Source organism: Orcinus orca, chromosome 10, assembly GCF_937001465.1.
Source record: "Orcinus orca chromosome 10, mOrcOrc1.1, whole genome shotgun sequence".
NCBI classification, from domain to species: Eukaryota; Metazoa; Chordata; class Mammalia; order Artiodactyla; family Delphinidae; genus Orcinus; species Orcinus orca.
Genome location: NC_064568.1, coordinates 54592261 through 54618844, shown reverse-complemented (window position 1 = coordinate 54618844; position 26584 = coordinate 54592261). Strand labels below are relative to the sequence as shown.

At 38.3% G+C, this 26584-nt stretch overlaps 1 protein-coding gene across 6 annotated transcripts in view; it reads left to right on the top strand.

Annotated features, from left to right (window-relative positions):
- RBMS3 (RNA binding motif single stranded interacting protein 3) overlaps positions 1–26584 on the top strand; it is a 724151-nt gene that overhangs the window by 147520 nt on the left and 550047 nt on the right. For all 6 annotated transcript variants that reach the window (XM_049715938.1, XM_004279675.4, XM_004279673.4 and 3 more), the window contains exon 2: positions 13261–13433. In XM_049715938.1, the coding sequence (XP_049571895.1) occupies positions 13261–13433 (173 nt within the window). The remainder of the gene's footprint in view (positions 1–13260; positions 13434–26584) is intronic.

The following is a 26584-nucleotide window of genomic DNA, read 5'->3' as shown; positions in this document are numbered from 1 at the left end:
GTGTGTCATTCTTCTGTTTGCCTAAACTGGAGGACTTTAGGCATTAAGAAGGAATTCTGTCACTGTGGTGTAGTCTGCACTTTGGGCATCTTTACTTTCCTCTGTTGAAATCAGAAACCAACACCAGAGGATGCTGGATTCTACTGGTTAAAAAATATTCCTTTGCCAAGAAATGTCTTAAATATGGCCATAACTCATTTGAGTAAAAGTCACCACAGTGGTAGAGAAAATTCCATGTGGTTAAGTACCTTCTCTCATTTTATTTTATCTCTATTTTTATGAAAGTAATTTTCTCTGATTTCTGTAAACCACTAGAAAAAGCAATCAAATTAATTGCATTTATTGTCTTTGAGAACTCTGGTTATAAAAGTTGACCATTTCACAGTTCAATTCATTCCCATACTTAAAACAATAACCTGAATAGTAAAATATGTTTTTTTTTTAAATTTATTATGAGAAATGTAACTTACAATAAAAGAAATAGATGTTCTCATAAGAATTATCATTGGTACTGTTTCTCTTATCCTTTAATAGATGTAAATATTGACCACATTTTGGTGTATATCAATTTTCCTATCTTTTATTTACTTTCTATCCTGCAATTATATATGCTCAGAACTCTATGCTAACTTTACCTGCCTGAACTATTTCTCTATTTTTGTCTCTTTAACACTTAAAGAGTAATTGTCACTGGTTATATTTTAAAATATCTTCTCATAATAATATTTACTTTTATATATTATTGTTGCACTTACACAATGAATTCTCATATATTCTATTTTACATATGTAGCACAGATTAAATTTGTATTGGTTATCTGAGAATTAGAACTCTTTGGTCTTTCTTTGGTATAATATAAATTTTCTCTAAATAGACCCCTTCTTCAAGTCAAAATTCTGGACAGAAATTTTAAAGCTAGCAACTTCAGGAATTCTACGTATAGGAAAGAAATAGTTTATTTGCAAAACTATAAGGAAGTGAAATACTAGGCTGCTTTCCTGTCCATGTCTTATAAACTTGAACAAGTTGATTACCCATTATCTGCCATAGTGTTGGGTTCTGTATGATGTTGGTTATAAGCAGAAGGGGTGCTGTGATACATATGTGTTTTATGTTACATACGTAACTTAATATGTAAAGCTGGCTTATTAAAATGTTTAACTCCACACACTGTTCATTAGACCCATTTACTGAATTACAGAATCCTTATAAAATTACAGATATTATGATTTCAAGGAGGCAGCTTTTATCACTACTGCAATAGTTAGTACTATAGTTAGTACTATACTTTTTGCTTTGGCGATAGATGTTGTCATAGTTTAGCTTCTTACATTTGGTTATCTCTGTTTTGATTCTGCTCAAGATGTGATCAGATTCATGGAGTTAATGGTCTGCCCTTAAAGAGTTTAAGTGGGTCTCGAGTGTTTGTACATCAAGGGGTGATGACATAAAAATATTTTCTTTTCAAGGAGTTCTCTGTTGGCTAATGAGAGGCAGGTTTTCTTTGAGTCCATCATTCTTCAAGGGATTCTATATTTCCTGTACTGTTACATCATTAGATCATGGAGATTCACTAAATCTGTCTGCACATTCTGCCCTCGCACCCTCTCAGGGTGCCCTCTAGTCCTAGAAGCTGAGACAAAACCACCAAGAAATTGTTATTCTGTCTTCCCAGGATATTCTAGCTCCTTCTTTGTATGCATATAAACCCTTTCCTTTGTTTATGTCTTCTAGGATGTTGGGCATTTCATCTGTGGTCACATCTGTTTGTGATGCAGTGGGACCCTGGCGTTGGCTGGTACCATTTATGAAAGCTGATGGCTAAGTTTTCAGAAATTCTGTCAGCCAATTGTTGAACTGTTAGTAGGTTAAAAATCAGCCAAATAAAATTGCGTATATGACAAAAATCAGCAAACCTATATATACATCAGGGCTTTTTCGGTTTTGTTTTTGTGTTTTTCCTTAGAGACCTGGAATACCAGCATAGTACTAATTCTGAGTTAGTTTTCTGTTTTGATCCTCACTCTGGCCCATTTGCCTTCTATGGAATAGAGCAAGAACTGTGGCTTCTTTTGGAGAAGCAAAGCAATGGTCACTCTTCAAAATGTCTTTTAGTGATTATCCTTTGGAAAAGGCTCGTATCTCTGTTTGCCAAGTAACACATAGGATTCTCCAAACCAAAGAAAACAAAACAAAATAAAATCATTCTCTGGAATATTGGAGATGTGTAGTAAGTACTTCGGAACGTAAATATGTATGACTATCCCATTTGTGTACAATCCTAGGGCACATATCATACTTGTTAGAAATGAAGGAGATAATTAAAGAGAAATAAGCAGTTTAAGCAATTGTTTACCCACAAAGTCTTCTTGTAGGGCAACAATTTTAAAAAACCTAATTATATTTAGAGTTGGAAGCTATGAAATTGGTACAGTTTATTTTGTGTATATAAAATTCCTTGTAAGAGGGTAGACATTTAGTAGTTAGTGTGTTATTTAACCCGTAAGCGTTTTTCCACAGGAGATAAGATAGATCTTATTTTAATGAGCACTTTCACAATTTGTAGATATTTTCTCAAAATTTGTATATTCTGAAAATGACTTCCCTTGTGAAAGTTTATTTTTATTTTAAAAATTCTTTTGAGGGTCTTGTCATCAGTTTATCTGAAGGCAATTAGTATCAGTAGCTGAAATAGTACTAACTGAACCTAATTTCTCATTGAAGAATGACATTTCTTGGTTTCTAATGGAGAGAATTTCAGTTTGGCAAGCATCAGTGGATTGTTTACTTTGCATTGGAAGATTTTAAACCAGGCAAACCCAAGTTCACTAAACCATTCAAGAGACCAACCAGTACACGTCTTACTCAACAGATCATGATTGTTTATCATAACAATGAATATTGTAAAAATGCTCTAAGATTGATGTAATAATGGTAGCTATCCCCTATAGAAGGCTTACTGTGTTCCAGGTTTTATTCTCAGTACTTTCCACATAATTACTCATTTGAAATGTTTACAATCTTCTAAGGTAGTTATTATCCCATTTTCAGATGAGGAAGCTGAGGCAAAAGCAGTTAGGTAATTTGCCCAAGGTCATACAGACAATGAGTGGTACAGCAGGATTGAAACCTGGGTGGTGTGGCTTCAGGATCTAGGGTCTTAGTGGCTGTACAGTGACAATAACACTTCCTTCTTCATCTTGAGTCTTTGGAGAGTCTCCCAATTAAGGGCAAATACCCTTTTGTTGCCAGTCTCTGAAGCCTTAATCACTTATTTTAAAAGGACAAGAGTAATTTGGAGAAGGAAAAGCAGGACTGTCTTATTATTGGGGATAGTTCATTCTGTTGATTATGGAGGATATCCCTGTGCAAAATAAGTCTCCAATAATCATACAAAAAAGAACATGCATCAAAAATTGGATTTGGTTTCGGAAACTCTCTAAAGCACAAGGTGGATTGACTGAAAATATACTGGGAAAAGGAACGCTTATAGAGGTTTATGATCATGAGAAATAGAAGTTTGAATGTGTAAATATCTCATATGTTTCTTATTTTTAAATTATCATAAATTTGATAACAATATAAATGTGTAATATTCATTTTATTATCAGATCTTTTATTTTTCTTGAACCTGAGCACTAATCTATTCTTATAGTTACCATCTCGGCCCAAAATACCATAAATGTTGAAAATAGATTCATAGAAAATTATCCACAAGTGTTCCTTCCAGTTTTTATAATGAAGCAATTACTTCGTAGGTACTAATTGCTGTCACAATTAATTGATCTGTGCTCTTTGTCTTCTTGAGGAAATTATTGTGTTTTATAGTCTAAATTTCTTAGATTTAGGACTTTCAAAGTGTTGGTTCTGTTCCCATTTAACTTTGCTGCAACAATAAAATATGAATGAATTGGCTAATAAAATAACACAATTATTTTATATCGTGGAATATGGGTTATTGTTTATGAATTTGCTGAATTGCCCCGGTAGTTCACTATATGAAAGCATTCTCGTTTTTCACCTTGGTCTAGTTTAAAGAGAAATAAGGTTGGTAGAATAGCAGACAACGTGGGGTCGGGGTGTTCTTTTTGGGGGATGTGCAGGTGAAGTAGATGATGTCGTATTGAAAATGCAAAGCTTCCTTCTCAGACATGAAGCTCATCTGCCAAAAACAGAGACATTTATTCTGTACCAGTAGTTTACCTCAGTTGCTTTCTTTTCTTGGTATTTAGCAATTTTTGCAATACAGATGAAACTTTGATTATTAGTTAAACACAGATAAAATACATCTTGTCCTTCCCACAGATTATATTTGACTTCCTGTAAATCTCTTTTAATGATGACTACTCTGGGTCAGGGGAAGTATCAGTTGAGAGAGAGATTTTAGACACCAAAATCTAGACCCACTCAGGAGGGAGAAAAAACTGAAATGTGGTCTCTACTGAAAGGAGATCAACTGCACTTAAAAATGTATGAGGAGCAGCAAAGACATTGCGACAATTATTCTGCTCAGTGCGTTGAGGTGCTATATATGCGTAGGGTATTGTAGGAGGCAGGGCCTTGGAATTGCCAGAATGATCTCCATCAACACGTGCAGTAGAACTTCCTGCCAAGATCACCATGTTCTGTGCCCGCCTGTTCGACACAGCATTTAGTAGCCAGTGGTCTTGAACATTGGAAATGTGGCTAGTATGACTGAGGGATTGAATTCTTTCTTTCACTTTATTTGAATTAATTATCTTGACATTTAAATAGCTACATGTGACTAGTGGCTACTGTCTTGGACTGCACATATCTAAGGTTAAATCTGGGATTAACTGGAATGAAGACCGCCCAGCTTCAGGTCCTGGACGTGCTGCAGGGTAGCTAAACAGCTTTGGAAAACCCTGTAACCTGCCCAAGCCTCAGTATTCCCAACTCCAAGATGGGCATAATAATAGGACCTACTTCTAAAAGTTCTGATATCATGAAATAAAGCAGTGAGTATAAAGCTCTTTGAACTGTGCCTGGCATAAAATATATGCTCAACGAACATTAGCCTGTGCTATTCTTTTTCATTATTTTGTGACCTTTTGTAGATTTTAAGAATGTAGAAACTGAAAAAGAGATAGAAGTGAAATAGGTCTAAAGTAATAAACAAAAAAGTCCATGACATGGGATAGAATTTTAGGTTATACTGGAGGAATATGTGAGATAGACATATAGAGAAAGTAATTATAGGGTGACTATATATTCCAATTTGCTTTGGACGGTTTCAATTTATACCTTGTGTCCTGGTTTAATTATTAATATCTACTCTTTTGTTCTCAAAAGTATCCCAAAGGTGTTGTAAGGTACATTTTTAGAGTCACCCTGGAGGAAGACATAGGCATGCAGCCCAGTTATTCCAAGTGGAGGGAAAAAGATGCATGCACATGTGACTATAAAGGTGTGGGCTGGAGGGACATTATAAAGGTGGGATGGGAGCTTGGACAAGGAAAGTAGATGTTATTTTATGTGGTATTTATGCTGTTATTACATTGCTCCCAAGTCATCATAGATCTACTTTCAGAAACACTAAATTCTGATTTAATTGGACAAAATGATTTGGTGTGTCAAAAAAGCCTTACATAATTTGATGTTCTGATTGGCCTTCTGTTATCGATAGCAATTTTTGTTACACAAAATCAAAGTTTGAAACAAACTGCTTTCTTTTTATCACTGATTAGCTGCCTCATTCTATCTGTTTTCATGACTGAAAACTTTGAAAGTCTTTACTGAGTTGCAATAAAGTACCAGGTTGACATAACTTACGGCGGGTGTTCTTTAAGCTACGTCTATTGGTCTCTATTCTATTTAGGCATATATTAGAAAGCTAGAGAGTTAATTGTTGGCAATATTTCTAATTGTGATTTTAGGGAAACAGTGTATTAAACTGTGAAACATAGAATATTGTAAAAAAAAATGAGGAAAACCTTCAAAATTAGAGATTATGGGGGGAGAACTAAACTAAAAATTTAAGTAAACATATAAGGTACAAGAATGTGACTCAACTGTAATTGTTTGACTCTCCCCAAGTCCCTCCCTTACTCTGATGGCATTCTGAATCCAGGTGCTGACCACTGGCTCTCCTGGAAGTCTCCATCAATAGCTGATGGGGACCTGTTTTGGATTTTCACTCTTCTCCCAGTGATCCTAGCCCATCATGAAAGCAGACATTTGAGTTTATCTCTGAAGTATTCCCCAGACAGAACAGAGGTACCATACAGGGATTAGTTGCTCTCAGGATTTCTGGGGAATTCTAACAATTATCGTTATACTGTAGTGGACTTTGTAATCTCCACCTGGGGAGCCAGTCATGGCTCAATTTTTGCAGGAGGAACCAATCATTATCAATATAGGAATCATGAGCTGTTTAGGTTATTTGCAAAGTGTAGACTTGACTTTTTAAACTAAGTAAGCACCTCAAATTTCAAAGTCTGTCTGAATTTTGTTTATTTTTCCTTAAAAAGATCAAGAGTTGGCCACATTAAAAGCAGGGTTGGGGCAGAGACCAGATGTCATTGACATTTGGAGAACTGAGCAATCTTTATAAAAATTCATTCCATCATTTATAGTAGTCACTCTTCTCAAGCTTGTAAATTTATTAATGAAACTGGGTTATAGCTGCTTGAAATGAACAATAACTATTTTACTTGTGTTTCCAAGTACCATGAATTTTAAAATGTCATTTAATATTGAAACCTCTGAATGGAGTTCAGTGACTTCAGATTGAGCCTATTTGTAAATAGCACAGAGCAATGTGTGATGATGCAACTGCTGGGGTTTTCAAATACTAATATTTAGTGCAAAAGTGAATCTCATCCTAACAGAATTGTAATCAAACCTCAGTAGTAGTAGTGATGTGTAAATACCTTGAAATTCATCATCTATTCCATCCACAGTGATTGTTTCATCAGTGCTTAGTGCTTTTTGGTTCTTGATAAAAACGGCAAACCCCAGTTCTAATGACATAGTTTCATCTCAAGAATAGTGGCTGCCATACCTAAAAAAAAAAAGATTGACTCTTGTAGCTCCCGCTTAAAGGTAAATTACTCCAACTGGGACTGAGAAATCCGTGTTCATTTTAAGGATCTGCCTCATGATGATAATGCAAATATTAAGAACAAAAAATAATTTGTTTAGTGTTGCCTCTGTGCCAGGCACCGTGTTAAATATTTTATGTGCAATTTATAAAGTAAGGCCTCACAACTGACCTCTGAGGTAAGATCATCATAATCCGTCTTTTACTCATGACTAGTTAGTGGTGGTGTGGATTCTGAGCGGGCAATCTGGAGCTCTTACGCATCCTGTTACCATTGTTGACAGCAGCTATTACGTAGGCCAGTGGCCAGAATGTGCAAATGAATGCCTTTTGTGGGGGATTTTGTCCTTTAGTACTCATTTCCATATCTGAGCTCCAGATAGGCAAAGTGAAGTGGGGCAGGTTTTCGCCAAACTCTGTTATAAAAGGTATAACTGAAACGATTGTTTTCTACAGTCATAGTCTCCAGAATGGAGAGGCAATTGCCTAGCATAAAATTGCAAAGCCATCCTGTATGTGGTTCATGAAACTCTGGCTACAGTCACATGGCTTGCCTTAGATATTAATTTAGCCGCATTTCTTATTGCTTGCATGGGCAATATTCTTCTTCACCCTCATTTGAGGCTATTACAGACACTACAGTGATTGCCATGATTCCTGTCACATCCACAGCAGCATCTACCGAGCAAAGGATTGCATGCGTACGTGCAGGCTAAATAATGTATGATGCAAGACAGGAATGTGGTCTGTACTCATTTTTGGAGAGTAAAAGAGTTGCCATGTCAGTCTCATGGGAGACTTTATCCAGGGCTTTACCCTTGAGTGGATAAAAGAGTACAAATTCTCTTGCACTGGAGATGAATAAAAACAAATTGGGGAGACCATCAGCAGAGCAGACTGCTGCATGATGGAGTCCAAGGCTACCCAAAACCACCAGACCAACTGCTTCAGGATCCTGCCAGCAACCAGACGCTGGGAAGAGAATTGAACTGCAGTTTGGCATCAAGGCCTTGTGATTCCCAGACAAGAGGAATTGCATGCAGAAAATATTTAAAATTCTCTTTGTAAAAGAGTTATGTTTTCAATCACAGGGAGACGTATGTTTCAGACCTAGTCTGCTGCAAAGGAAATGTGGCAGAGGGTTATTTACAAAGGGTGAAGGTACTGGGGTAAGAAGTTGAACTTTGGTTAGGTAAGGGGTGTTTCAATGAATAGTTTTAGGCCGTTGAGTTATTGTCATTATTCCACAATGGGGACTGTATTGGCCTTTCAAGGAGAGGGGGTGGATCTCTATAAAGCAGTGGCTCCCAACCAGGGACGATGTCATAACCCCAGGGCCCATTTGACAATATCTGGGACATTTTGGGTTGTCACAGTTTGAGGGGAGCGTAGCACAACTGGCATCTAGTGGTAGAAGACAGGGGTACTGTTAAATATCCTACACAAGACAGCCCTCCACAACAAAGAACTATCCTGTCCAAAATGTCAGCAGGGCCAAGGAGGGGGTCCCTGGTTTAAAAGGACCTGGTTAATGTCTGTGCATAACAACACGGCCTTCAGACAGGTGTTCATCCAAGGTAGTCTGACATTGTATAAAAGACGATTTTTAATGATTTATTTTATTGATGTGTGAATATTTATTTGATGTACCAAATGCTTTCTGTTTAAAAAATAAACAGGAAAACAAACAAACAAAAACACAACTCACATCCCTCTCCAGTTTATCTCCAAAGTACCTAAGGGTTAAAAACACAAATGGGCCACCCTCCAAACCACACATTTTCCAAGAATGTAGGAGGACCTGGTTGATTCACTTTTCAAACTTGAAAAATGAAGCATATTAACAAAGCACACTAAATGAATCAGCTGCTTAGGATAATCTACAAGCCACTTCATTTTTCTGTTATTAAATAACACACCATGAATCTTGACAAATGAACCCCCTTGTTTGACATTATTTGAAAAACTCATAACACACTCGCTTCTGATGGTGACTTCCCCTTTGAAATTAAATTTAAGATGGACTTCATTTAAATTCTGATAGAGGGAAAGGGCTTGTTAACCTTCCTTGTGACTGTATGCTGTTTATCATCTTCATTCTTTTCCTCCCCCTTTATACTTGGATGGGCCAGAGCTCCCGGCAGGGTGTCATCCTGCAGAGTTCATTGCAAGGAAGCCTTTTGTGTTTATTGGTGCCCATATCATGAAGAGGAGAGGTTATGTATTAAGTGTTGTGTGGGGCTGTGTGACTTCTGGGGTCAGATTCCCTAGGTTCAAACTGGAGCTCCAGCTGCATGACCTTGAGAAAGTCATTTGCCCTTTCTGTGCCTCAGTTTTCTCATTTGTAAACCCAGAAGAAAATGATTTGCCTCATTGGGCTGTTGTGAAGATAACATATAACATGCTTAGCAAGCAGATGGCAAATGTTACCTCTAATTATTTGAATAGTTATTTTAAATATAGCATCTTCCAAAATGGATGCTAAGTCATTTTATTTAATTTCCTAAAGAGGACGCTGGTACGGATTGGCTGATTTTAGCAGCCCCGACATGTGGCTAAGAGGGCTTTAGCCCCCATGTAAGAATCCCTAACAGACCCTCCCAGCATTGCCACCATGAATAAACACCTAAGAAAAATCTGCATACTTGCCAAGCATATGCAGCTTCAAGACAAGCCCTCTATCCCCCTCCTCAATCCAGTACCATCTGAAGACCCTCTTCTGAAAGTCTGCTGTTCCTACTGGTTTTAACAAGCTGACACTGCAAATTCATCGCAATGCCCTGCCCTGGTACAGTTCAGCATTACAATGTTCTGTATCCCCAGACTCTTAAGTCTTCACCTTTCCTAAATAGGATTTATAAAGTGTGACTTTGATCAATATAGCAAAGCCAGTGTTATCTGAGGGAAATAATAGTTTTAACTAACATTTTAAAATGTCTTTCTTAGTACCTCAAAATGATTTAAACGTTAATCAATGATAAAATCGCAAATCCATCTAAAAACAAAGAATTGAGAAAGGAATCAGAGCCACTTTTAATCAGGAAAGTGGCTGCTGTGACCCACTGACCCCTAAAGGTTATCGTCGCTCCTTTTTTTTTAGAGATGCCATAGTTCAGTCATTTGTCTTTGGCAGCCAGAGTATGCAAAACTGCTTTTGCTTTTCACGTATTAATTCAAGCCTATGCATTTGTCAGACATTCTAGGAACCTTCTGCCAACGTTTTGTTGATTAAAGAATGTGTATTTTGAAAATGAGTAGAAAGGAAGGAATTTATAATTCTTAAAACAAAAGAATGATTTACACTGTAGAATGCTACCTGAATTGTTCAGTGTATCATCAACAGATAAATGAAAATATTAAGGATTAGCAAGAGTGTTGGCACTGACTCTTAAAACCTGTCAAGTGATTGCTTCAATAAGACTGAGAAAGTCTACATCTTTCAGTAGAATTTCTAGAACTCACAAACAAGAATAGGGCACAGAAAACCACTTTTCACTGTATGTATTTTTCAAAGGGCTTTTGAAATACATCCTTCTCTACAAGAATCTGGTGCTTCCACTACTATTTTTAAATTATATACCTCATTTCCATGCATACAAGTTCCCCATACTCATCCTAGCTCCGATTCGCTTTGACCATTTTGTTTTAATTTTTCCCACTGGACCCTTTGGAGGGCACATTTATTGTTTTAGGCACCATGCAATTTACTAAATGGTGTCCGGTTATGGAAATGCTTGCAAAGACCCCTGGGGCAAGAAAAGAATTAAGTCAACACAGATTGATCATCCTGTAGTTGGTGTTTTCTTATTTGATCAGTCAAGGGCTCATTCGGTCTGAACTGGTCCATCTGATCTATGACACATAAAGCTAGACGCATTTTTCTGGCTCCCTGGTGGTTTTAAAGGCTATGCAGTGGGAAAAACTGCTTTAAACAAAGCCTCATTTTAAGAGAAGCCTGAGTACAGAATGGAATTCAAAGAATTTGGAGAGAGGGGAGGTGAAAGTGGTAAGAAACAGCTTGAAAAAAGCCCTGGGAAATTTAAAAGAATAACGCACAGGAGGGAAGTCAGAGATAAATCCCATCTGTTCTGTTGTGAGATACACAGACCAGGACACTGCTTCGGCAAGGCTGTATTGAACACCCACTAAGTGCAGGACCTGTAAAGAGGTAGAGCTTAAGTGTTCTGGGGCATCGGAGGAGCGAAGTAGAATTCGTAGGTCAAGAAAGAATACTTTTTTAATCTCAGCCAAGAAACTTTATTCAGCTTTATGCAGATATGACATTCCAAAAGGCAAAGAATACCCGTTATTTTATTCAAGTATTGAGAATGGAAGGTATTCTCCCGTGTAATTCATTTTCAAATTGTACGTTAAAAATGTTGGTCATAGATTAAGTAATACTGAATAAGTGGTTGAATGCAGCTAACACCAAGGTTTCTAGCATGGAGGCTGCAAGAATGACAGCAAGATGGAAAGCAATGGGTCTTTGTGATGGGTGGGTGGCTGTGTGGGGAGTGGGAGAGAAGAGACCAGAGGGAATGAGTTGCATTTTCACATGTTGCATCCAAGAGGCCTTGTATTATAGCCAATTGGGAATATGGACTGGGGCAAATCTGAAATCCTGGATGGTATAAAATGGATTATTATAGCAAGAAACAAAACTGGACACAGCCTCCTGTCTTTATGAGCTAACTGCTGTGATCACTCAGTTTTTATTGTGTGGGATGTAGCTTGAGTATTTACGAAGCATCCACTTGCTATTGGATAAGTACTCACCTCCTACCCCTGATAAAACAGCTAATGAATCTTCAGGTTAGAACTCGGCCAAAGTGTCCCCCCTGGAATCATGATTGATGCATTCACTGTGTATTTACGTAACATTCTAGATTATAGTTGAGAAAACCTGGGATGGATTTAAAGACTAATATCACTTGCCAGACAGATATGACTCACAAATATTATCATCATTATTATTATTTCTTGGCCGTGCCACATGGTATGCAGGATCCTAGTTCCCCAACCAGGGATTGAACACGCCCCCTGCAGTGGAAGTGTGGAGTCTTAACCACTGGACCACCAGGGAATTCCCATTATCATCATTATTTCTTGTGTTTTTGTTATTGCTAACTCTTATTGTGCACTTACTATGTCCAGGAACCATTTTGTTTGCGTTAACTCATTGAGTTTTTGTAAAGACCCTATGATGTAGGGGAGTACTAATTTTATCCTCCTCATATTAATGAGAATGCTGCACCTCAGAGAGGTTCAGGCACCCCAGAGATCACACAGCCAATAATAAGCACATCACGGACTCAAACCCAGACAGTCAGTGTAATTTTAGAACTTTTGAAGATATGCCTGTATGAAAAGGAAATAAAGGATAAAGTGTAATATACCTCCTAATTCTGGTGTGTATAATTATAAAGACCCTCACATTGCATACTCCAAGTCACTGGGGGTCATCTTATCATTTACATTTTGTAATAACACAGTGTGACAGGTTAGACCAATGGTTCTTTACTGGGAGAGAGTTCCCCACCCTAGGGGACACTTGGCAGTGTGTGGACACATTTTTGGTCCCACAACTGGGGGACGGGTGCTGCCAAGGATGCTGCCACCAGCCTACAATGAACAGAACAGTCCTGGCGACAAAGAATTATCCTGTCCGGTATATCAGTAGTGCCTCAGCTGAGACTTTCAATCAGAGTGATTCAAAGAGGAGAGAATAGTAGCTCAGTTTGCAAATAAAGGGCATTCACCACGAAGGAGCAGATTTGGGAATGGGAGAACCAGATAAGTTGGAGTCATTCACTCATTGGTTCATTCATAGTATTGCTATTTATAGAGTGATCATTCTGGAGAGTAATGGTGAGGAAAGCAATATGAGGAAGTTTCTTTGGAGAAAAGGAGGGAAGATGGAGTAGAGGCAAGGCAAAGATGCTTGGCTGTCACAGGTGAGCTGGGCCAGAGCTTCGGTGCACCCAGGAGAGAACTGTGCTAGGCTGATCCAAATTCAGGGCCAGATGGGGGGAGAGCAAGTGATGTTCTCAGAAGTACCCCAGAGTAGGGACATGAACACGAGTGTGCATGCGTGGATTGGAGAGGCTGAGAAGCTTGCATTGCTTTCGAGTTGCTCTGCTGGCCTGGGAATAGGTTGCTGGCTTTGTTTTTCCAGTAACAGCCTTTTCTGTTTCCAGCAGTCCTATGCACCAGCTCCCCACCCCATGGCTCCTCCCAGCCCCAGCACAAACAGCAGCAGCAACCACAGCAGCAGCAACAGCAGCGGGGAACAGTTGAGTAAAACCAACCTGTACATTCGAGGCCTCCCACCAGGCACCACTGACCAGGACCTAATCAAGCTGTGCCAACCGTAAGTGCCCCCCACCCTCTGCGCCATTTCCAACCTCATCCTTGCCCACGTGGGCTCGTCCATGTGGGGTTGGGTTTTGCACCCAATGTACCCAGTGAGGAAGACTCTTGCTGTAGAAACGGGGCTTAAATTTAAGATCTGAGTCCAGCTTATTTTGGGAATGGAGTTTGTTTGCCTTTTGCTTTGAAAGAGAAGGTTCTTGAACAGAGAGACATAGGGTTGCTGGCTGATGTGCATGTATTGACCAAGAAGATGAGGAGCAATCATGGAGTTGGGTCCTCACACCTTGTGGCTGGTGGGTTCTCATACCTTGTGGCCAGTGGGTTTTCACACCTTGTGGTTGGTGGGTTCTCACACCTTGTGGTTGGTGGGTTCTCACACCTTGTGGTTGGTGGGTTCTCACACCTTGTGGTTGGTGGGTTCTCACACCTTGTGGTTGGTGGGTACTCACACCTTGTGGTTGGTGGGTTCCCACACCTTGTGGCTGGTAGGTTCTCACGCCTGTGGTTGGTGGAATCAATGATGAATCTCATGAAAGAAACTGTGCTCTTTTTTTGGAGAGGTATTAGTGATGGGGATCACAAAAACTAAGAAGTGGTAGATTTCAGAATGGTCACCTGCTGTGTTGCAAAGCTCTTCTTGTCAGTTCTTGCTTGGTAAATGTAAGTTCAGCTGGGACCAGGTAATTGGAAAATTAGAAGGCTAATCCTTTTGTTTCCTTGAAAACATCTATTTCCAAGTCCAGTGAAGCTATTCCCACCAAAGCCAAGAACCGCACTCACCTAGTTTTCTATTTCCCAGGAAATATGGTAGTGACTAAATGCCCTTCCAAAATGTTTTCTTTCATCTACTATCTACCAACACTTATGTTATTAATTCTCTTATTTCTGTGCAAATCAATTAAACATATTTAAGTTTACCCTCCAAATTAAATGAATAGTGGATAACAAATTAAGAACCATAGGCCTGGATTTTTAGATTGCTGTCTGATTATTTTCTTTTTTTTTGATACGCGGGCCTCTCACTGTTGTGGCCTCTCCCGTTGTGGAGCACAGGCTCCGGACGCACAGGCTCAGCGGCCATGGATCACAGGCCTAGCCCCTCTACGGCATGTGGGATTTTCCCGGACCGAGGCACGAACCCGTGTCCCCTGCATTGGCAGGCGGACTCTCAACCACTGCGCCACCAGGGAAGCCCCTGTCTGATTATTTTCAAAGTAATATCAGTGCAGCTATTTGTCACTTGACTGTGCATTAGCTGGGTATTTTTAAGTTGGGGGAAACTATTACTCAGTTTTTCTTTTGCTGTTTTGCAATGCTTTTATAAGAAGGTTGAGAGGATATTTATTTTGTAAATTTTCCAACCTCTAAAATTTTGGAAGAGGAAAACAAGGCAGATAGTATTTATTTGCGTTTGTTCTGGTCTTGAAGATTGGGAACAAATATCAAAACAACAGGAAGTGGCAGATTAAACAAAACACAAATACATAACTATATAATCAGTTGACAAGGCAGTATGTAGACTAGGGTAGGGGCACCCTGCTCTATCAACTGCCTTGATTTGTGAAAGAGGTAAGGCAGAATATTGAAAAAGAAATATTTATTTGAAAGCAGTTAAAAAAAAAGAAAGAAAGGTGCTAGGGCTAAGATATACAAATATGTTAGGTTTTGGTCTATAAAATGTTGAGGTTGAGAATTGGAAGATAAATCACTCAACATTTTTAAATTTTTTTGCTAGTGTTACAAAATTCTAAACTATTTTGATAAATAAGGGCTTTGAAAATGTGAAAGATGACGGACTTTATATTAGAAGCTTCAGATGAATAATCTCCTGTAATGGATACTGATGTGAAAAAGAAGGCCAGCCATTATCTTTGTGTGTGAATCTTATTCATAAAAAATATTGGTGGGTTTTAAGGGAAGATTCTTTCCCACTTGTTGAGCTTGTTGAAACACAGATTTCTGGGCCCCTGAGATTGTGATTTCACGAGGTCTGGGCTGGAGCCGGAGAATGTAAATTTCAGCAGGTTCCCTGGTGTTGTCATGATGCTGCTGGTTTTTTGAGATATACTTCTTTAAAAAAAAAAGAAAAAGGCACAACTTAAAAGTTGAGAATTATGTTTTATTGGGCAGACTTGCTGAGGGCTTAAGTCTGGGAGGCAGCTTCTCAGACAGCTCTGAGGGACAGCTCTGAAGAGGTAAAGGAGGAACCAGGAGATACAGGAGTTTTTGCAGCAAAGACCAGGTAGTCGGAACATCAAAAGGTTACTGTTAATTAAGGAAAACCAGGCATCTCAAGTTAATGAAGTCAGTGTTTTTCTGTGTATGGGCAGATTCAAGAGTCTGGGCTCACTGAAATCATCCCTTGGAGATGTACCTTAACTATCTAGGGCCGGTATCCTGCTTTTCTTCATCCTGAATCTCCTCAGGATGCACAGGGTGGCTTCGGTGGCTGATGGCTTGGTGTCCGCAACCTCCTTTGTTTACTGATGTAGCAGTTGACCTTTTTCATCCACATATCTCTACATTAATATAAAGTCCACTGACTATTTCTAACGCAGAAAGTCTCACTAAATATGTGAAGGTATTTGAGGTGGTGTATTATAACCTGCTTGGCCACCGTGTGATCTTGTGGCAAATCATTTACTGTCTTCGAGCCTCCGTCTCCTCGTATAAAAGAGTGGTCTGGATTTGATTATTTCTAGGTTTCCTGTAGTACCAGTGGTGTACTGCAGCTGCCTCTGACTGAGGCACCAGAGCCAATGGTTAAATATTCAGGAATTCTTGAGTGATTTGTTACATACTCAGTATCTTGAAATCGGCCATGGTGGGAGTATTTATATCACAGGAATCAGCAAGACCTATAAATGAGGGCTTTTAAAATTCTATGTAGTTTTGTTTTTTGAGAGCTGGTTTATGAACATACCACTGATGTAGCATTATACTATGAATTTCTGTATCAGTGTCCATTTCTGCAGAGATATTGCCAGAAATTTATAAATGGAAAGGGTTACCTAAAGTCTGCATTGGCATTTTTAACTCAGGAAAGAGATCTAGTGGCACAAGAACATTATGTTTGAGGGAAAAAAATGTTTTGTTTGTGTTTCTTCTGTTTATTTGAGAAATTTAAAGAATGCTAAGGGCACAGAGGGTAGTGGTTACTTGTTCATATTAATTTTTGCTGGCTAATAAGACCTGGCCCATGTTATTATTATTGTAAAAATGTTTGTGGGTTCTTCAGTTATTGAAGTGGTCTGGACCTGAGGTTTATTGCCGAGATTTGCTTTCCGGGAGACTGAAAGAACTAATGTGACCGGGCAGCATAATGTAGAGGAAATAGCCATGCGCTGAGAGTTTGGGGTTTCACTCCTGGCTGTGCCATCAACTGGGTATGTGGCCCTAGACAAGTGACTTGTCCCCTCTTAATTTTGGTTTTCCCCATGTAAAAATAATTTGTTTATACTTGATAATCTTTTAAATATTTTTTACTTTAAAAGTCTGATAGTTCATTGAGACCCTCACTAGTTAGCAGAAAAACCTACTCTGGTCACCTTTCACCAATCCCCTTTTACAGTGTTCACAGGGCCACTGCCTGAGCTGATTCCGCTGCATGAATATGACCTGAGAGCTGGGGACGCCTTTGTTAGGGACCATTGTAAGTCCTTTATAAAATCCTGGTTTCCTCTCTTGTAGTGGTGATGTCTTAGAGGGCTCCTTGCTCTTTTAAATTAGCATTCTTCTAAAGATTCAAATCATCTTGCATTCCTATGACTCATCCAACACTTTAAAATAATGTTACCTACAAAACAGATAATATCTGTAGGTTTCAGTTATCCTGCCATCAGGATCAATTTTCCATGGTTATTCCTATGAAATTATAAGAACTTTCAGAGTTACTATTCCCTTATATTATAAGAAATACAATATTTTCTAATATCCATAGTAATAAAATAATAGAAAACAGAGATATATTAAAAAGGCAGAGACATAGCAAATTATCTGGCATTAGAATACAATATCCATATGAATACTAATGAACAGTAAGAAAATGATATTAAAGGAAAGAAATCGCATTATTTCTCAATGTATTATCTGAAAGCAAATTCTGATTAAGAGATTCCATTCACATTTATCATCAAAGCTCCTATGGTTGGATCACAAGTAAAGTCAAGGAAAGAAGGCAAGGCTAAAGAATAGACATGAAGAATCATTTTACTCTATGGAAAATCTCGCTAGTTATACCTATGTTTGGGATGAATACATGGCATTGTGTGTCTTGTAAGAAATACTAGTGTTAAAGACCTTGTAATGTCTTTTTTAAAAACATTTAATTTTACTTATTTTTTTATACAGCAGGTTCTTATTAGTTATCCATTTTACACACATTAGTGTATATATATCAATCCCAATCTCCCAATTCATCCCACCACCACCACCTCCCCCCGCCACTTTCCCCCCTTGGTGTCCTTACATTTGTTCCCTACATCTGTGTCTCTATTTCTGCCCTGCAAACAAGACCTTGTAACGTTTTTACCTTGAAAAGTTTCAAGGAACTTCATTGTGTTCTCAATCAAGAAATTTTCACAGAGCACCTATTGCATGCCAGATAGTGTGCTAAAGATTCAGTGGTGAGTACATTTAGATAAAGGTCTTGCTTTAGCAGAGATTATATTTTGATAGGGAAAATGGAAATCAATGAAATGATCGTGTGATTTGATATAAAATTGCAACTACAAATGCGAAAAAAAGAGAGGAGCATGGAAATAAGAGGATTTGTAACATGGGATGAGACCTTGTTAAGGCAATGGGCAAAGGAATCTCTGAGCTAAGATCAGAAAGAGTAGGAATAGGTTTAACTAAATGAGGAAGGAAGGGAAGAGCATTCTAGGCAGAAGGAACTCCAGTGTGCAGAACCAATGGCTGGAGGGAACAAGGCAAAGACAAGAGGCTGAGCAAGGGTCAAGTTCTTATAGCAGAGAGAGGGGGTGGAGCCTGGGGCAACATGACCTGGAAACATGGAAGGGGTATGGTGATCCCTTTGTATGTCACTTAGGAGCTTTGTTTCAATGAAGGAAATCATTGAATTGTAACAAACGGGAAGGTGACAGGGTCAGATTTTTGTTTCAAAAAGATAATTCCGACTGCCAAGTAGAAAAGACCTTACGAGATCAAGGAACAGAGCAGGACAGTTGAAGAGCGAGCTGGAAGCAGAATAACTAATGGTCAGAGAAGAGGGTGTGAGAATTAATATTTGTGGCGGGGGAACAATTATGTGTGGTGAAAGATGTCTTTTTTCATATGCATTTGTTTTTCTATTAAAAAACAAGGACGTTAGAGACAATTAACCAAACGAACTCCAAAAGAAACAACAAAGTAGCACAAAAGAGGACCCAAATTAGTTGATTTTTAATTTCTTTTTCTTACCCTGTCATGAACGGGTCATCAATATGCTATTAAATATTTAGTGGCTGCAGTATTTAAAACATGCAAGGCTAATATAGTGAAAACTGAAAATCCAATTGATTATACAATTATATTCGTGAAATGGGTTATCAGTTGGAGACTCTGGGTGGAATACTTGAGTTATGCACCATTTATGCATATCTCAAAAGGGGGAAAGGGAAGTGAGGGAAGATAAATTTGGCTTAATAAAGAGAGAGAGAGAGAGCATTGCAACTTCTTTGGACCAAATAAAATTTTGGTGGTGTAATGATTTTTCACATATTAAGCTCTGTTTCCTACCTCAGAGAAATTGATAACCTCTATTATGTGATTCTAAACATCCCCTTGAAACACATTGAAATTAGTCTTGAAAAGTAAAGGCACGTATTTAACATAATGGACAGAATTTTTAATGGAAAGTAAAATCATTAATGTGTTTATGTTTTCTACAATCTACCTTTTATCTAACCATTCTCATAACTTATAAATTTTAATTAATATAATGCTTTCAGAGAGCCCCGGCCAGATTGCCCTCACTTCCAAGTGATTAATCTGGAATTAAGGCCAGCACCATGCAGGTACAGAATGAATTGTTCTGTTATAAGGTGAATGCGCTGCTGACAAGGCCACTTTAAGCAGAATAAAGGAAAAACAGGGAAACTCTAGGGTAGGTGCACACATACTTCCAATCATCACCTGAAGACCAGGAAGTCAGCTGCCCCAGCCTTCATTTCTCTGGGTAAATGTTTTCCTCGCTCAGGCTCTGACATCCTAGCATCGCTCCCTTTAAAAGGAAGCTGTAAATGTCACTTTAACATTTAACGAGAGAGGAGAAGCTCCCACAGTGAAAAGCCAGGGGAACAAAGTAGGAGTGTTTGTACCCACGCTCATCTCCCCGACTTTGACCCAACCCTGCTGGATGTCTGGTTAGGTGTGGGCTGAACGCAGAATAGTAAGAGGAGCCTCAAGTGCCATCCGGGCTCTGAGTGCAGAGTCCATTATACATGGTGTCAGACAGTTTTGACAAATGCACTGACACAATCAAACCTTTTATCAATTTAAAAAGTAACCTTGTCACAGTAATATGTCAAACTGTTCAGATACAACTAAAGGAAAACAAGTCGTCACACACTCCAGAGGAACTGAGTAAATAAGAAAAAAATGTGACTGGAATTTTTTTTTGAGTTCTTTCTTCCCATGTCAATGAAGATTTAAAAATTCTCTCTAATAAAACCTGAGGAAATTTATGAGTAGCTTTCACCTGCAAGTCAGGCTCAAATGATGCAGCTGCTTTGGAGGTGTCCTGTATCCGTGTGGTGGCAGGTATAAGGAGGAGGTGAAGTTGAGGCTCTTTGAACTCTGCCTTTGTGTCATTTAAATGAGAGAGTACTTCTAAGGCCCAAATTGGTGGCCTGAATTCAGTGAGTCAGCATAGATGTGATACATCGGTACCTATAATAATTCAGGTTTAAGTACAGTTATATTTGCGAAGTATGTATTAGAAACCACACAGAGTATTTGGTTTGTAATTCATAAATAATTGTCATTAATAACACAGTTATTTTATGTAGATTATTAACATTTATTGTGCATGATATACCATGTGCTCTGCTGAGTTTTTATATTACCTTATTTAATGCTCAAAACAACCCTACAGAGTGGGAACAAAAATTACTGAGTTATAGTTGAGTAAACTGAGTCTCAAGCATATTAAGGGTTTGTCCAAGTCTATACAGCCACCAGGATTCCAAATCCAGCTCTGACTTCAAAGCCCTTATTCATAACCACTAAAACATTCATTTAATGAGAAGGGTAGCATAAGTCCTCAGTTCTCAAATCCAGGAGAATCCTTGAAGAGGTTTAAAAAATACTGATGCTGGGTCTCACCCCCCAGGGATTCTGATTTATCTAGTATGGGGTCAGCTTAGACACTAAGATTTTTAAAAGCCTGCTTAGGAAATTCTCTATGTAGCAAAGCTTGAGAATCATTGGAGTAAATAATGCCACACTAACCACAAAACATAAGTGAATCCTCTATTTTAACTTCCTTACTCTGACTTTTGGAGAATCTAGAAATTTCATAGGACCTACCAATTTACTTTCAGTTAACCAAGAGACTTAAAAATAAATTCTAGGGACTTCCCTGGTGGCGCAGTGGTTAAGAATCCGCCTGCCAATGCAGGGGACACGGGTTTGATCCCTGGTTGAGGAAGATCCCACATGCCGCGGAGCAACTAAGGCTGTGCACCACAACTACTGAGCCTGCACTCTAGAGCCCACAAGCCACAACTGCTGAGCCCGTGTGCCACAACTACAGAAGCCCGCATGCCTAGAGCCCGTGCTGTGCAACGAGAGAAGTCACTGTGATGAGAAGCACATGTGCCGCAACAAAGAGTAGCCCCTGCTTGCAGCAACTAGAGAAAGCCCATGCATAGCAACGAAGACCCGATGCAGCCAAAAATAAATAAATAAAATATAAATAAATTTATATAAAAATTCTATTAAGGTAATTGGAGGATGAGTTGGATTTTGATGACAAAATGGGAATTTTAAATTAGGCACATGAAAAATCAAGGTCTGGAATATGTACCTAAAAGTGCTTTAAAGAATATACTCTCCACATAATTTTCATAAGTCAAGCATTTCTTCAACATTTCAGTTTTTAATAATGTTTGCACTTAATTGATAATTAAGCAATAAATTCTTCCTATTTTTGACTCGTGTTATTAAACTTCTATATATATTTACTTTTTCTTGCTGCCCCATAGTCTGCTAAACGTAAGTCTACTGAATCTTAAAAAGAAATCAGCATTTTCCAGCATTTTGGGGGCATCCTGGAAATTATTGTCCCACTGATTCATTGACTATCCGTTCATTATTGTTTTAATTACTTTGGATGAAGAAGATTCTGCTGAATTTTTGAGACTTATTTGAAAATATATTTATTTAAATTGCAGATAGCTGATAATACTTTCTTCTTATTTATTCTGCAGATAGAGAAGAGAAAAAACAATCATTAAACCATTGAAAGCACCAGTTAACTTAGGTTACTATGTTGGTGGCAGCACAAAAATGTTGGAGGTGCCAAATCAAGTCTTAGATGTCTGGGAGAGGTGGAATTCCAGACAGATATTTTGATAGTGCTTGAAAATTTGAGGGACTTGGAATTCAAGGGCAGGAATCTGGCAAGTTCAGATGGCATCTTGGTTTTCAATTTGCTCAATGATCTAATTGCTAAATACAGCTGACTGTTTTTAGTACTTATTTTATTTGATCTCTCTGTTACTTGATCCTGTTGACTTCACCTTTATTCTAGAAACTTACTTTCTCCTTGGCTGGCATACTCCTCCTTCCTGGGTCTCCTCCTAGGAATTTGTCTTCCAGCTTCTCCACTATCTGCCTCTTGAATATTTTGGTGTTTTAAAAGTTTAGACCTCCTCTCTTCTCACTCCAAAAACTCTCTGTTCTCCTCTACTTAAATGTCAGCTATTCTGATGATTATTAAATTTATATGTCCAGCCCATAGAGGTATACTTTTTTTTAGTCCTAGATCCATATCTCATTATTCCTTGTACAATTCCAAATTTGTATCCCAAGAGCTATCAAAGTCATTGTCCAAAAAGGATTTTATTCCTAGACTTTTCCCTTCTTCAGCATTCTCTTTCTCTCTGAATGACAGCATCACCCATCTGGTCATGCAAATAAATTATCTTAGGATCACTCCTTTCCCCAACCTAGAAATAGTTTCCAAGGTAAATAGATTTCAACTGCTGGTCTCTTTTGTTTCACTACTGTCATAGTTTATTTACTTATTAATTCCAAAGTATTTATGGAATGTCATCTATGTGCCAAGCATTGCAGATACCTGAAGACCTGGCAGGTCTCTGCATAGAACTTGCATTCTAATAGAGAGAGATAATACAAGAATGAATGAATAAAGAAGAAAACATCAGAATATGCCATGGAAAGGAGGTTGAAAAACCAAGAAAAGAAGGTTGTAAGTAATGACAGGGAGGTTACTATGAACTGAGGAACCTCTTTGAGGTGAGATGTCAATTTCAAGAAGCAACCAGGTATATGATATTCAGGAAGAATGGCATTACAGATAAATGTGGGAGCTTGTACAAAATCCCAAAGGTGGAAATGAGCTCCATGTTTTCAAGTAACATAAAGAAGGTTGGAATTGCAAAAGAATAGTGAATAGGGGAGGTGGGGATGGTAAAAGATGAAGTAAAAGAAAGTATACCAGGGCCAAATCAATAGGGTTTTCTAAGTCAGAGCATGGAGATTGGATTTTATCCAAATTTACTTTTTTTTAGAAAAGTTATTTTGACTACTCTGTAAAGAATGGATTTTAGGGAGTGTGAGAGAAGCAAGTAAATGAGCAAAGATGCCATTGTGGATTCCAGGAAGGAGATGGTGATGGCTTGTATTAGGATCATAGTGGTAGAGGAGGTTAGATGGATGGCTTCACAACATATTTTGGTGAGAGTTTTGATAGAAGTTACTGATGAATTGGATCTGGCAGGAGAGTTAAGGGAAAGAGAAATTAGGGATAATTCTTAGGTTTTGGCTTTAGCATCCAGGTATAGAGTCACTTAATACAATGGGGAGGATTGTGGAAGGAACAGTTTTGAGTGGAGAGAAATCAAGTGTTCTTCTTAGTTTTGTTATTTTTGAGATGCTATTAGACATCTAAAATGAGATACAAGTTCATAGCTTAATATATGACTAGTTTTCAAAGCAGAGGTTAGAGTAAAAGATACGGAATGCAAGTCCTAAGCATTATAAATAGCATTTAAATACATTGTACTGATAATACTATCGTGCCTAATATGTGTTAGATATTATTCTAAGTATTTTACATGTTAAGTACTTCATATCACCTGTGTTAATTCATTTGTACTTCATGATAACCCCTATTTTAGAGGTAAAAAAAAATGACACAAAGAAGTTAAGTGACTTTCCCAAGGTTACATAGGTGGTAATTGGCAAGTCCAGGATTTAAAATAAGGAGTGTGGTTTGAATGCCCTCTCTTAACCATGATTCATACATAGGGTGTGCACAAAGCATGAAAAGAAAAGTGGTCATAAACTCAACATTCTGAGAGGAGGAGAAGCCAAGAAAGGAGTTTATAAAGGAACCAATGAGATAGAGGAAATCAGGAAAGCAAGAGAGTGATATTATAGAACCTGGGAAAAGACAGTATCTCAAGAAGTCAGAATGACTTAGGGTGTGGAATACTGCTGAAAAGTTAAGAAATGTAGAAGAAAGAGAAATAGAGAAATTACATTTGGTTTTGGCATTGCCAAGGTCATTGGCAAGCTTGACCAGGGCTGTCTTTGTATGGGGTAAAAGCTGGAAGCCATTTGGTGGGCCTTTCTTTAGGGTCATCACTTGACAGTGCTTCCAAGTGAAAATGCCTCTCTCTCCTTTGTGCTTGAACTATGCCTAAATAGTCATTTTCTCCACTGATCTTCTGGTTATTCTCTCTTTATCTTTCTTTATCTCTATCTCTATTTCTGTCTCTTTAACTCTTTCTCATTTTCCTCTTACCTTCTTTCACTATAAGCTTTTGATGTCAATAGATTTATCTTGCTCATTTTTTCACTCCTGATGCATAGTATAGTTTCCAATATTTAAGTGCTAACTAATAAATATTTATTGATTGAATAAAGCCTGAATGCATCAGTGATATAAAAATGATTTTATTGGATTTAATCATAAAACTTATTTCAGGGTAGACTTTGAGTTTATAATGCGAGATACAGGAAGTAGGGTTTTTTCTTTAACACTGCATTTAAAGTTGAACTACTGGAAGCAGGAAACAAGGAAGTACCTGGCTTCAGTTAATTGACTGGGGCTTCATATCTGACCATATTTGCATAGATCAAGGAACAAGAAAAGCTATTTGGCTGACAGGGTCTTGGTGCTCTGGCCAGGTGACAGGCCAGAGCCTCTGAGGTGGGACAGGCGAGTTCTGGACATTGGTCCACCAGAGACCTCCTGGCTACACATAATATCAAATGGCAAAAACCCTACCAGAGATCTCCACCTAAACACTAAGACCCAGCTCCACTCAACAACCAGCAAGCTACAGTGCTGCACACCTTATGCCAAACAACTAGCAAGACAGGAACACAACCACACCCATTAGCAGAGAAGCTGCCTAAAATCATAAGTTCCCAGACACCCCAAAACACACCACTGGATGTGGTCCTGCCACCAGAAAGACAGGATCCAGTCTCATCCAGCAGAACACAGGCACCAGTCCCCTCCACCAGGAAGCCTACACAACCCACTTGAACCAACATTACCACTGGGGGCAGACACCAAAAACAAGGGGAACTACAAACCTGTAGACTGCAAAAAGGATACCCCAAACACAGTAAGTTAAGCAAACTGAGAAGACAGAGGAATACACAGCAGATGAAAGAGCAAGGTAAAAACCCACCAGACCAAACAAATGAAGAGAAAATAGGCAGTCTACCTGAAAAAGAATTCAGAGTAATGATAGTAAAGATGATCCAAAATCTTGGAAATAGAATGGAGAAAATACAAGAAAGGTTTAACAAGGACCTAGAAGAATGAAAGAGCAAACAGAAAATGATGAACAACACAATAAATGAAATTAAAAATTCTCTAGAAGGAATCAATAGCAGAATAACTGAGGAAGAAGAACGGATAAGTGACCCAGAAGATAAAATAGTGGAAATAACAACCACAGAGCAGAATTCTAAAAAAAAGAATGAAAAGAACTGGGGACATCTCAGAGACCTCTGAGACAACATTAAATGCATCAACATTCAAAATATAGGGGTCCCAGAAAAAGAAGAGAAAAAGAAAGGGACTGAGAAAATATTTGAAGAGATTATAGTTGAAAACTTCCCTAATATGGGAAAGGGAATAGTCAATCAAGTCCAGGAAGCACAGAAAGTCCCATACAGGATAAATCCAAGGAGAAACACGCCAAGACACATATTAATCAAACTATCAAAAATTACATACAAAGAAAAAATATTAAAACCAGCAAGGGAAAAGCAGCAAATAACAAAAAGGGAATCCCCATAAGGTTAACAGCTGATCTTTCAACAGAAACTCTGCAAGCCAAAAGGGAGTGGCAGGACATATTTAAAGTGATGAAAGGGAAGGTCCTTTAACCAAGATGACTCTACCCAGCAAGGACCTCATTCAGATTTGACAGAGAAATTGAAACCTGTACAGACAAGCAAAAGCTAAGAGAATTCAGCGCCACCGAACCAGCTTTACAACAAATGCTAAAGAAACTTTTCTAAGCAGCAAACACAAGAGAAAGAAAACACGTACAATAACAAACCCAAAACAATTAAGAAAATGGTAAAAGGAACATACATATCAATAATTACCTTAAATGTAAATGGATTAAATGCTCCAACCAAAAGACAGAGACTGGCTGAATGGGTACAAAAACAAGACCTGTATATACACTGTCTACAAGAGACCCACATCAGACCTAGGGACACACATAGACTGAAAGCGAGGAGATGGAAAAAGATATTCCGTGCAAAAGGAAATCAAAATAAAGCTGGTGTAGCAATTCTCATATCAGACAAAATAGACTTTAACATAAAGAGTATTACAAGAGACAAAGAAGGACACTACATAATGATCAAGGGATAAATCCAAGAAGAAGATATAACAATTGGAAATATTTATGTACCCAACATAGG